This window comes from Cuculus canorus, chromosome 15 (assembly GCF_017976375.1).
Source record: "Cuculus canorus isolate bCucCan1 chromosome 15, bCucCan1.pri, whole genome shotgun sequence".
NCBI classification, from domain to species: domain Eukaryota; kingdom Metazoa; phylum Chordata; class Aves; order Cuculiformes; family Cuculidae; genus Cuculus; species Cuculus canorus.
In genome coordinates this window covers 883,165-895,326 of record NC_071415.1, presented here as the reverse complement: position 1 = coordinate 895,326, position 12,162 = coordinate 883,165, and the positions used below count along the sequence as shown (strand labels likewise).

General features: G+C 64.9%; 2 protein-coding genes across 3 annotated transcripts in view; both read right to left on the bottom strand.

Annotated features, from left to right (window-relative positions):
- Nucleotides 1-1,066: 1,066 nt before the first annotated feature.
- PAM16 (presequence translocase associated motor 16) lies at nt 1,067-3,241 on the bottom strand. Its single transcript, XM_054080186.1, has 5 exons — nt 3,111-3,241; nt 2,426-2,510; nt 1,742-1,881; nt 1,358-1,423; nt 1,067-1,223 (listed from the first exon to the last, which is right to left on the bottom strand). The coding sequence occupies exons 1-5, from the start codon at nt 3,111-3,113 to the stop codon at nt 1,137-1,139; spliced, it is 381 nt and encodes a 126-aa protein (XP_053936161.1). The 5' UTR covers nt 3,114-3,241; the 3' UTR covers nt 1,067-1,136.
- An 887-nt stretch (nt 3,242-4,128) lies between these two features.
- The window catches only part of CORO7 (coronin 7), a 42,152-nt gene continuing 34,118 nt past the window's right edge, over nt 4,129-12,162 (bottom strand). For both annotated transcript variants that reach the window (XM_054080182.1, XM_054080183.1), the window contains 19 exons: nt 10,669-10,723; nt 9,941-9,998; nt 9,712-9,857; nt 8,423-8,518; nt 8,217-8,336; nt 7,965-8,097; nt 7,697-7,872; nt 7,515-7,623; nt 7,338-7,424; nt 7,082-7,224; nt 6,907-7,011; nt 6,724-6,809; nt 6,507-6,648; nt 6,304-6,393; nt 6,112-6,228; nt 5,895-6,030; nt 5,690-5,781; nt 5,521-5,607; nt 4,129-4,266 (listed from right to left, as the gene is read on the bottom strand). In XM_054080182.1, coding sequence (XP_053936157.1) covers nt 4,261-4,266; nt 5,521-5,607; nt 5,690-5,781; nt 5,895-6,030; nt 6,112-6,228; nt 6,304-6,393; nt 6,507-6,648; nt 6,724-6,809; nt 6,907-7,011; nt 7,082-7,224; nt 7,338-7,424; nt 7,515-7,623; nt 7,697-7,872; nt 7,965-8,097; nt 8,217-8,336; nt 8,423-8,518; nt 9,712-9,857; nt 9,941-9,998; nt 10,669-10,723 — 1,984 coding nt within the window. In that variant the 3' untranslated portion in view covers nt 4,129-4,260. The remainder of the gene's footprint in view (nt 4,267-5,520; nt 5,608-5,689; nt 5,782-5,894; nt 6,031-6,111; nt 6,229-6,303; nt 6,394-6,506; nt 6,649-6,723; nt 6,810-6,906; nt 7,012-7,081; nt 7,225-7,337; nt 7,425-7,514; nt 7,624-7,696; nt 7,873-7,964; nt 8,098-8,216; nt 8,337-8,422; nt 8,519-9,711; nt 9,858-9,940; nt 9,999-10,668; nt 10,724-12,162) is intronic.

Genomic DNA, 12,162 nt, shown 5'->3' with positions numbered 1-12,162 from the left:
GCCTCTCCTGGCACACGCAGCGGTGTCCAACACCACCTCCCGCTGCTGGGCAGGACCCCCAAACCGGGGTGGAGGTCTCCCTGATCCTGCCCTTTTCCCGCTGGAAGGAGCCCCTGGCCACGCGCGCCCCGCGGGGAGCCGGTCTCCCTGCCCTCACCCTCCTGGGGCCGGAGCGCGGCATCACCCAGCGCTGCCAAAGCCCCGGCACAGCCGCGGGCCATCGACCAGGCCGCCCCGGCCGGTGTACGTCTCCTCGCTCCTTCGTCGGTTTGTTGTTGCACATTCCAGGACATCAGTATTTTAACGGTCTCAAAGTGCCTTTCTATCGTAGTTTCTGGGTTGTTTTTATTTTCCTCCTGTCGGGCTCCATCGCTGTTAGCGTAGCGTTTAAGGACTGCAGGCGTAAGAGATAAGCTAACAACTATAACACTATATTCCTCCAGGGGAGAGGAAGTTTATTAAGAAAACAATAAAGTGAAGTTGAAGTAAGTTCCTGTTTCAGTCCATGATAGTGGCGAGGGCCACAACGAGCCCGAGGTGGGGAACAAAGCCAGGGGACAGAAGGATGCGGGAGGTGACAGGTGCGATCTCGGGGGCATGGCTGGCTCTGCCTGACCCCTTGCACATCCCCATGCTCCCAGCTGGCAGCCTTGGTGCCAATGAAGCCCTGCCTGGAGGATGAGGCACGGGTGGGGACAGTGTCCCCACGGCCCCTCACCACTGCACCCTGACCCAGCGGCCATCCAGCAGCGGCAGAAGGGTCATGGCACAGAGCTCCCGGCTTTCCCTTGGTACGGAGCCAGAGCTATCCACGTGCTCAGGCCAAGAGCATCTGAATCCACCACAGAAATAGCTCCCGCAGCCTCCCTGTGTGCCATCCAAGCCCTGGCAGCCCTCGGTGCTGCGGGTGCCACCCCTTCTTCCGCAGCCACCTCCCTTCTCCTCCTCCCCAGGGCAAACCCAGCCCCACCAGCCCCTCGCAGGGGCTGATCCCCTCTGGGGCAGCAGGGAGAGGTGGGCGAGTCCCCTCTCCCTCCCCGGGGCGCAGAGCAGCCAGGCCAGGCGCTGGACACACAGCATTTATTGGCTACCTATAAGTTAAGGGTGAGGGACAGAGGGCGTGGGGACGGCAGGAGTCACGTCTCAGCTTTCCAGCCCTTCTCCTTTTCATCCCTGGCCTGGATGCGGAGCTCCTCATCCAGCCGCTCCTTGGCTCTCACCACCTGTGGGACATGGGGACAGGGTGACAGGGATGGACAGGACTGTCCCCTCCCAGCTCCACCTCACCAGGTTCTCCCTCTCCTGATTCCCAGGCAGGGGAAGGTGTTGAGGGCAGGGCTGGGGGCCCTTTGCTCACCTTGGACTGCAGGTAGAAGGAGCCTCCTACTGACTTGTCGTTCACCTTGAACAAGTGGTCGTAGTTCTGTGGAAGAGGAATTCCTGGTCAGATTTGTCCTCTCTGCCCTCCCTGGTGGCCTCCTGCTCCCCACAGCCATGTCAGGCACCTCCATGGAGCCCCTGTCCCCTTCCCTGAGCAGCGCCGCTGGGTAAATGCCAGGGCCAAGCCTGGCAGCCTGCGAATGCCTACCAGCTGCTCCATGCCACAGTTCCAGCTGGGGCTGGGAAAACACCAACTGGGATTAACTGGGTCCAGGACAGCACCCATGGTCCCTTTGGGAACCAATCACCACCCATGTGCCACCCTGTGCTGGGGTGTCCTCAGCTCCGAGTGAGCCTTTACCTTCTGGATCTCTTCTGGGTTGAGGCTTGAGACGTTGAGGATCTGCTGAGCTTCTTGAAGGCTGATGCCGGTGATCCTGGAGGCAGCAGCGGACTGAGGCCTCTCTGAGCGCCCTCGTGCATCTGCTGCTGCTCGGCTCGCTGCCCGGAGACACCGAAGGTGTGAGCCCCCAGGCCTTGGGCAGCGGCCATGCAGCAAAGCTCATGGGCTCCGAGGAGCTCAGATCCCAGTTTCAACCCTCCGCCCTCCTCACGCAGCCCATGGGGATCACTGGGACGAGGCCCCAGGTGCTGGGGGGGTGGCAGGAACTGGGGGGCACCTGTTTGCTGTTGGTGCCCACAGCGAGCCAGGCAGAAGCAGATGGGGAGGGCTGGGGCTGCTGTGTCCCAGGGAACCATCTCGCTCTGCCCTTTGGGGCCGCCGGAATGTCTTGGAGCTTGGCAGTGGTGCCGGCTCTGAGCTCGTGCCTGGGATGGCTGCAGGGAGTCCGGCTCGAGCCGAAACACCATTAGGTTGACACGAGGATGTGGGTGCCAACTGTCACCCTGCAACGAGCCTGGGAAACATCCCCTGTGGGAACAGCCCAGAGGAAGGGGATGGGGACATCAAGCAGAGCCCGATGGGGTCAGAGGAGTGGTGGGCTTGCTCAGCACAGGGAGTGGCGACCCCACACCAGGCTGGTACCTGCAAACTCCTGGCGCAGTGCCCGCACGAAGGCCCGTCCGACCACCTGGGCTCCCACCAGGATGATCTGCGCCAGGTACTTGGCCTGGGGGGATGGCCTGCTGTCACCAGCACTGTCACCAGGCCTCTCCCGGGCCCTGTGCGGCCAGACATGGCCCCTGGGACCCTGCCCAGCCTCTTCCCTGGCTCCTGTCACACCGTGGCCCTGCCAGCCCCGTCTGGTCCCCACTCCCCAGGCCCTGGCCCCCACCTTGGGCCATGTTCTCTCTCCCCAGGCCCTCGCCCCCTCCCCAGGTCCTGACCCCTTCACTAGGCCCTGTCCCTGCACCCTGGGCTCTGTCCCCCCTCTCCAGGCCCAGTCCCCCTGCCCAGGCCCTGTCCCTCTCCTTGGAGAACAGTTCTGTCCCTCCACCTTGCGTCCTGTCCCCCTCCCCAGGCCCTGTCCCTTCACCTTGGGCCATGTTTTCCCTCCTCGGGCCCTGTCCCTCTCCCTGGGCCCTGTCCCCCTCTCCAGGCCTTCTCCCTGGGCCCTGTCGCCCCACCTTGGGCCCTGTCCCTCTCCCTGGGCCGTACCCCTCTCCAGACCCTGTCCCCTCTTCCACAGCCATGTCCCCTCACCCTGAGCCCTGTCCCCTCTCCCCCGGCCCTGTCCTCCCCAGCCCCCGTCCCCCCAGTCCCCTCTCACCATGTCCCCCCGCCGCTTCCGCCCCGCGGTCACGTGATCCGGGAGCGAAGGCCGCCGCGGGCCCCGACACGGGAGCGGCGCCCCCTGGCGGCGGCGGCGAGAGCCGCGCCCCGGCCCGGCCGGGGGTCCGGACACGTGTGCCGCCGTGTGCCCCCCGCCCCGTGTGCCCCCCGCCCCTTATGCCCCCCCATGTGTCCCCCCATGTGCCCCCCGCCCCGTGTACCCTTCCTCCATGTGCCCCCCTCTGTGTGCCCCCCAATCCCATGTGCTCCCCCAGTTCCAGTTGCCCCCACCCCGTGTCCCCCCCGCTCCCGTGTGATCCCCCTCTTGTACCCCCATTCCCATGCCCCCCATTCCCATGTGCCCCCCCAGTCCTGTGTGCCCCCAGACCCCTATTTCCCCCCTCTGTGTGCCCCCCTCCCGTACCCCCAACCCCGTGTGCCCCCCAGCCCCATGTGTCCCCCTATGCTCCCCTTGTCCCCCCAATTCCCGTGATCCCCCCAATTCCCTCCTCCATGCCCCCCAGTCCAATGTCCTTCCAACTCCATGTCCCTCACAGTACTCCCCTCCAGCCCCATGTGCCCCTCCATGCCGTGTCCCCCCCAGCCCTGTGTATCCCCCTCCATGTCCCCAATTCCCGTGTGCCCCCAGTCCCCTATTTCCCCCCTCCATGTGTGTCCCCCTCCGTGCCCTCTCCAACCCCGTGTGCCCCCCTCCATGTGCCCCCATCCCCGTGTGCCCTAAGTCCCGTGTCCCCCCCATATGCCCCCAGTCCTAAGCCCCCCCCATATCCCCCTATTCCCAGTTGCCCCTCATTCCCAACTGCCACCCATTCCCAATTGTCCCTCATTCCTGTGTTCCCCCCATTCCTGTGTCCCCCCATTCCCAATTGCCCCTCATTCCCGTGTGCCCCCCATTCTTGTGTGGCCCCCATTCCCAATTGCCCCCTATTCCTGTGTCTCCCCCGTTCCCGTTGCCCCCCCATTCCCGCTGCCCCCCATTCCTGCTGCCCCCCATTCTCGCAGGCTTTCTGGGTGCAGGGCTTTATTTGCGGGTCCTGCCCGCGCTGGGCTCGGGGCCCCCCCTCCCCTCGGTGCTCCCCAACGGCTGCAGGGTCCTCGCCGTGGCTCTCCAGGTGCCGGGGTCCGGCTCAGTCCTGCGGGAGCTCCAGACAGGTGAGGGGACCCCCAGGACCTCCCCAGTCCCATTCCTTCCCTCGGGGTCCCATTCCTTCCCTCGGGGTCCCATTCCCCCAGTTACTTCCCCAGGATCCCGTTCCCTCCCCCGCCCCGGGGTCCTGTTTCCCCCACTCACCTCCCCATGGTCCTGTTCTCCTCCCCGGGGGCCCATTTCCCACCCCCTCGTTAGCTCCCCAGGATCCTGTTCCCCCATTACCTCCCTGGGGTCCCAATTCTCCCCCTTTACCTCACCAGGGTCCTACTCGCCTACCTGGGGTCTCGTCCCCTTCCCCATTCCCTTTCCAGGATCCCATTCCCCTCCTCAGGGTCCCATTCCACCCCGTTACCTCCTCAAGAGCCTGTTCTCCTTCTCAGGGTCCCATTTCCCACCCCCCCACCCCATTACTTCCCTCGGTCCCGTTCCTATCCCCAGAGTCCCATTCGCCCCTGTTATCCCCCTGGGGTCCCATTTCCCCCCCCCCCATTATCTCCCTGGGGTCCCATTCCCGCCCATTATCTCCCTGGGGTCCCATTCCCCCCCCCGCATTATCCTCCTGGGATCCCATTCCCCCTGTTATCCCCCTGGGGTCCCATTCCCCCCCCATTATGCCCCTGGGGTCCCATTCCCCCCGTTATCCCCCTGGGGTCCCATTCCCCCCCCCCATTATTTCCCTGGGGTCCCATTCCCCCTCCATTATCCCCCTGGGGTCCCATTCCCCCCATTATCCCCCTGGGGTCCCATTCCACCCCCCCCATTATTTCCCTGGGGTCCCATTCCCCCCGTTATCCCTCTGGGGTCCCATTCCGCCCCCCCCCCCATTATCTCCCTGGAGTCCCGTTCCCCCCCGTTATCTCCCTGAGGTCCTATTCCCCTCCATTGTCTCCCTGAGGTCCCATTCTTCCCCATTATCTCCCTGGGGTCCCATTCTCCCCTGTTATCCCCCTGGGGTCCCATTCCCCCCCCCCCCATTATCCCCCTGGGGTCCCATTCCCCCCGTTGTCCCCCTGGGGTCCCATTCCCCCCCCCCCCCCAATATCTCCCTGGGGTCCCATTCCCCCCCATTATCTCCCTGAGGTCCCATTCCCCTCCGTTATCCCCCTGGGGTCCCGTTCCCCCCCATTATCTCCCTGAGGTCCCATTTCCCCCCGTTATCTCCCTGAGGTCCCATTCCCCTCCGTTATCTCCCTGGGTTCCCGCTCCCCCCCCGAGGTCCCGTTCCCCCGTTTCCTACCCACTCATCCTCGTCCACCCCCTCGAAGGAGTCCTGAGGCAGTGGGTCATCCCGGTTGCCCAGCCGGGCCACCATGGCCGTCAGGAGCTGGGGGGCAGCAGGGCAGAGCGGTGGGGCTGTGCCCATCACCCCCAGCCTGGGTCTCCTCGCAGGGCGCCCCACCACTCACCTCCTCCTTCTTCTGCTCCTCAGACTTCTCCTCCAGGTACACAGACGCAGGGACGAACTTCCTTGCTGGAGCCTCCTTGGGTGCCTCGCTCACTGTGAGAACGGCGTTGCCGTGGGGCAAAGCCCTCCTGCCCCACGGCTGACACCCGCTGCCCTGTGCCCATCCCCGTGGGCTCGGGGCGCTCACCTTGTCCCTTGTCACCCACCTGGCCTCATGTCCGCTGGCCGCAGGCTGGCACGGCGCTGCTGCCCATCCTCGCCCACCAGCCAGGCTCTGCCACCTAGGGCTGGCTCCCACCAAACGCGGGTTAGCGGGAAGACATCGTCTTGGAAATACTCCTTCTGCAGGGACGAGGGATGCTGAGGGGGGTCCCCGACCTCCTGTCACCCCTCCCCAAACGCAGCGGGTGCCTCACACTCTACCTTGACGCGTGGCACGCAGAAAGCCACCGGCTCGAGGGTGCTCTGCCCGAGGCGCAGCGCACGGGCAAACTCCACCTCTCGCACCTCGCAAGCTGTTTTGGGCAGGAAGACGAAGCCCTGGTGGGGTGGAGGCGTGAGTGGGTCTGGCAGCGCAGGTGGGAGGTGTCAGGGAGAGGCAGGGCCCCCCTTTACCTTGTGGGGTTCGCTGGAAGTGAAGCTGTTGCACTCGAGGAAATAGGGGGGCTCGGGTGTCACCTCGTAGAGGAAGACTCTGGTGTCACCCTGGGGATGCAGCGAGATGGGAGCTGGCAGGAGGTGCGTGGAGGGTCCCTCCATGGGTTTGGGGTGCTGTAGGCAGGGAGCCCCCGCAATTTATTTGTGGGGCAAAGCTTCACCTTGCCGGTGAGGAAGACGACGCTGGTATCCTCATCGTAGAAGGGCAGGAGGGTTGAAGGGGCCATGTCAAGGCCAACAACAGACAAAGCTCCCTCGGACAGAGCCTGTGCCCGATACAGGAGGATCCTCCTCTCACTGCGGCTGTGGGGAGGTGACAATGAGGGGAGCACGGTGTCCCCTGGGGACCTGTGCCCCGGCGTGCGTTCCTCTCCTTACCTATCAAAGCCGGACACCAGGAGGTAGTCACCACCGCAAACCCAAACCAGGCGTGCTCCACGGCTCCCCTCGGGACCTGGACCCTCCTGCATGGGATGAAGGTCACTCAGCCGGCTCGGAGACATCTGGGGGCGCGGGCAGGGGCCCCAGCTCTCCCCCCCATCCCTACTGCCATGGTTGTACCTGCTGAGGCTGAGGACTGCGGCGGGGCTCGTAGAGTCGTAACCGGCCGTCCTTGCTCACCGTCGCCAGCTTCTTCCCGTCAGGGCTCCAAGCCAGACTGAAGATCTGGGGACAGGGATGTTGTGGCCTGGCCAACCCTGGCTCCTCGAGGGTCCCAAGTTGTGTCATCCCTTACCTGATCGGTGTGTCCCTGCAGGCACAAGGCTTCCCGCCCGGCACTCAGCTCCCAGATCCGCACCGTCATATCGTAGGAGGAGGAAACCAGAAGATCAGACGCCACAGGGTGGAAGCGGATGGAGTAAATCTTCTCCGTGTGACCTGGTAAGGTTTTGCAGTGTGTGGTTATCCCCACCTGCACCAGATGTGGACACCATCGGGCTGGCTTGTCCCCAAGGCGGGGTGCTTGCTGTGCCTCCCCACGCACCCCTCACCTCGGAGGATGGCTTCGGGCTCCTGCAGTGTCTCCTGCAGCCCTCCCTCAGGGATTCGCCACAGCCGGATCTTGGCGTCTTCACCCGCTGCGGCACCAAAACGGATGGGCAGTGGTTAAGCCAGCGATCTGGCGTGCCTGCTGCCGGGGAACAGCCCCTCGGGGGTGGCGTGCGTACCAACAGCAAGGCGCCGCGCGTCGAAGGGGTCCCAGGAGAGGTCGGCCACTGCTGCGCCGTTCTGGATGGTGGGCACGGCTGCATCGGGGAGACGGCCGGGCTTGGAGAGCTGCGGGAGAGAGCCAGGGCGGTCACCTGCGTTGTGCCTGCCAGTGCTGTGCTGGCCACCGTGCCAGGGTTACCTCGAGGATGGCGATCTGGCCGCCGGCAGAGAGCAGGGGGAGGGCGACGCGCTGGTGGTTGGCGCAGAAGCCGTCGCACTCGCCCGGCGTGGTGAGGCTGAGCCCCCGCAGGTTGGTGAGGTGGGTGTCGCGGTGCAGCACCCTGCCCTGCGTGTGTCGGAAGCGGGAGCTGGGCCCTGGCGCAGGCGGGGGACGGGTGAGCGCCCCGGGTTCCCCCTCGGCACAGCCCCAGCTGGGGGACACCGAGCACGCCCCACCGCCCGCTCACCCAAAATGCTCTGCAGCGACTTCTGGCTGGGGCTGCTGGCAAAGCCGCTGGAAGGGCCGGTGCTGGCCGAGAGGGAGGTGGTGGCACTGCCTGGCGAGGCCAGCGAGGACGGCGAGGAGTAGCCACTGCCCTCCTGTGGGAGAGAGAACAGGTGGGCAGGAGTGCCAGTGTCCCAGCCATCCCCCTTCCCTGCAGGACGAGGGTGGTGGGGACCCCCCCGACGCCTCGGCACCCCCGGCACCCCATGCTCACGCTCCGGTCGGCATCACCAAGGCTGGTGTCAGCTGCTGGCGGTGTGTCGGTGCAGGTGATGACAGGGGAGCTGAAGGTCTCTGTGGGTCTCCGGGCAGGGTGCAGGCTCACCCTTCCCACCTGCTGGCAGGCAGAGCGGTGGGAAAGGGGTGGTGGCAGCCCCGGCGATGCCACCAGCAAGGGCACCCCCCCCAGGTGACACTGACCTGCTGGTTGTCCCCTGCCCACCAGGCCTGGGCACCGGTGGCTGGCAGCATCCCCGCACAGTCAGGGAATAGATCCTCATGGAAGTCCTGGATGGACTGTGGGAGAGAGGACAGGGCAAGGTGAGTGTTCCCAGAACCCTGCAGCCCGTGTTCTGCTGCCAGCTGGCCTGGACAGTCCCTGGCACTCTGGCATTGCAGCCCTGTCCCTGTGAGCCGAAACTGAAGCTTGTAGGTGTCAGACACTGCCCAGTGCTGGGCTGCTCCGTGCACCCCTGAACACAGCCAACAACACCCAGCACCCCACCTCCCGCAGCCGGGATGTTTCAGCAGCCAGCATTCAGGATCTGGCACCCAGGATCCTGCCTCCAGCACCCCAACTCTGCTACTCAGCACCCCAGCTTCAGAAGCTCTAAGCCAACTGAAGCACCCAGCATTCAGGATCTGGCACCCAGCACCCACTGCACAACAGCACCCCGCTTTCAGGATCTACTCTCCAGCACCCAGCAGTTTGCACCTGGTTTCCCAAATGTAGCACCCAGTAAACTCAGTCTCCACTACCCACCATCAGCACCCAGAAGCCAGCACCCACCTTCCAGTCTCCACTACCCACCATCGGCAGCCAGCACTCAAATTTCAGCCTCCTGCACCCAATCCCTACCATCCAGCCCCTGCTACCCCTGTCAAGGCTCAAATTCCAGCCTCCAGCACAGTCATAGAATCACAGAATCACAGAATCATGGAATGGTTTTGGCCGGAAGGGACCTTAAAGATCATCCAGTTCCACCCCCTGCCATGGGCAGGGACACCTCCCACTGGATCAGGGGCTCCAAGCCCCATCCAACCTGGCCTTGAACCCCTCCAGGGATGGGGCAGCCACAACTTCCCTGGGCAACCTGTTCCAGTGCCTCACCACTCATTCTTCCTTATATCAAGCTTAAATCTGCCCTTCTCCAGTTTGTACCCATCCCCACCTTCCAGCTTCCAGCACCCACCTCCATTACCCACCATCAGCACCCAGATTTGAGTCTCCAGCACCCAGCATCCCCCCCACAGCCTCCGTTACCCTGTCAGCACTCAGATTTCAGCCTCCAACGCCCACCCTCCTGCTCCATTACCCTCCCTTAGCACCCAGGTTTCAGCCCCGAGGTTTCCCCCCTCTCCCCCCCCAGTCTGGGGATGGAGATCCCGAGATCCCCCTGCACCCGCGTGCCCTTCGCCACCCAGCGAGGTATCACCCATGAGATGGTACCAGGCACCCGTGACACAGTGCCACCCGCAGCCCCCCTTACCTTGCGTGGTACCACGTAGCTGATGGGGACGAGGGCGGTGTCAGTGAGCTGCAGGACACGGAGCACCTCACAGGCCATGACATCCAGGGCCAGGCGTGGCACGGCGGCCAAGCCTCGTGTGCTGCCCTCCGTCCGGCACTGGGTCACTGGGGATGGACAGGGCAGCTGTGGGGCAGGCAGCGTGGAGCAGGCAGTGAGGGCAGCGCAGTGCGGGACGTATCCTGCTTACCCTGTGTGAGTGCCGGCTGCGTGGGTGCCACCTCGAAGCAGTATAGGAGGTTTTCTCCCTGGAAGAGAGATGGAGGAGAAAGGGCATGAGCTGGGCTGTGGGGAACACCCCACTGTACCCACGTGCACCCTCCTGCACCCCACATGCACCCCATTGTAACTGCTGCACCCTCTGCATCCTCCTACCAACCTTGCACTCACATGCACCCTGCTGCACCGCCCCCCATCCTCCTACACCCATTGCACCCTTCTGCATCCTGCTGCACCCACACGGACCTCACTGCACCCTTCTGCATCCCACCCATATGGACCTCGCTGCAGCCCCCTGCATCTTCCTACACTCACTGCACCCTTCTGCATCCCGCCGCTCCCACAAGGACCTCACGGCACCCCCCGTATCCTTCTACACCCATAGCACCCTTCTGCATCATGCTGCACCCATATGGACATCGCTACAGCTCCCGCATCCTCCTACACCCATTGCACCCTCCTGCACCCCATTGCAATAACATGAGCCTCCCTGCAGCTCCCTGCATCCTCCTACACCCACTGCACCCACATGGACCTCACTGCATCCCCTGCATCCTCCTACATCCATTGCACCCTTCTGCATCCCGCTGTACCCACACGGATCTCACTGCACCCCCTTGTATCCTCCTGCACCCACTGCACCCCCTGCCTCCTCCTGCACCCCCCTGTATCCTTGCACCCCCTGCCGTGGGACCTCACCTTCCCCGCCAGCACCAGCAGCCCCGTGTCGGCGTCGTACAGCGGGATAGCCACCCTGCAAAGGAAGGAGGAGGGTGCTGAGCACCCATCAGTGCAGCATCCTGGGGGCCACAGGGTCAGATCCTGCTCCTTGCCCCACGGGTGCACCCGCCAAACCCTGCCCAGGATCAGGCCCTGCCAGCGGTGGGAGGTGCCAGGGGGTGCCCTTGGCATGCTGGGCTGCTCCCCACGGCACGTCCCTCGCTGTCCCACCCTGGGGTGACGGCTTTGCAGCCGGACAGCACCGCTGGCACCGCCGGCCGCTTCCAGCCCTGGCTGCACGGTGCCGGCTTCGCCCAGCCGCAGGGCACCCCGCTCGCAGCCCCGCACCCCGCGCTGACGCTCAGTCCCGCTCGGGAAGGTGCCGGCACCCCCAGGGGAGCCCCGGGGCTCGCTGGGCTGGCTCGGCCAGTTGGGGATGGGTGCGTGGCACACCCTGGCACGCCGCCTGCCTCACCCGGCACCCGCCGTGCCAGCCAGCCCCGGGAGCGCCCTGTGGCCGTGGCTGTGCCAGCTGGAGCGTGTCCCTGCTCCTGTCCTGCACCCTGTCCCAGGCTGTGACCCAGGGCTGCTTGGTGGCCGGAGGGGCTCATGGCTGGGGGGACTGGCAGGGACACCGACCAAGGGGGTGCTTGGTGCTGGAGGGGCCCATGGCTTGGCGGCTGGAGAGGACGCTGTCCTTCCCTCGGACGGAGCTCCGCAGGCAGAGGACACAAGAGCAATCTATTACTTTTGGGTTGACGTCTCTCCGGCTGTGCCGTATCAGTGTTTTACACCATGAAACCAAGGCTGTGCCACAGGTCACCATGGCAGCGACCCCCCGGTGCTGCCGCAGGACGGCACAAAGGACGGCCGCGGCCAGGACAGCGTGATCCTTCCCCGGGACTGTTGGCACAAGGCAAGCAAACACTGCCGGGGTGGCTGTGGCAGCCAGCAGGGTCCCCTGTCTGGTTGCAGTCACCGTCACCAGCACTGCCACTGCCGCTGGGGCCCAGGGTTGGGACAAGGGCACCTCTGGGTCCCTGGCGGCCCCAGCCCAGCCCATGCCATCCCTGCACTGCTGAACAGGAAGCGTTATCCTGTGGTGCTTGGCACAGCTCTGTCACGACCGGGGCCACTCACTGTCCCTGTCCCCCAGCGGACAGTGGCAGGGGCTCTGCGGATGCCAGGGGTGCTTGGGTTCCTGGTTATCCTGGGTACGCTGGATATGGGGGTCTCGGGGTGACGAAGATGCCCAGCCCCAGGTGGAACCAGGGGTGTTGAGGGTTCCATGGATGCAGGGGATATGAGGAAAATACCCGCACCCACACCTACACCCACATCTATGCACAGCAGGGGTGCGGGGATCCCAGGGTCCCCAGTCCCAGGGATGCTGGAGGTCCTGGGGGGGTGGGGGTGGTGTTGGAGGGTTTCAGGGGTCCTAGAGTGGCCAGGAGTCCTGGGGTCCCAGGGGTC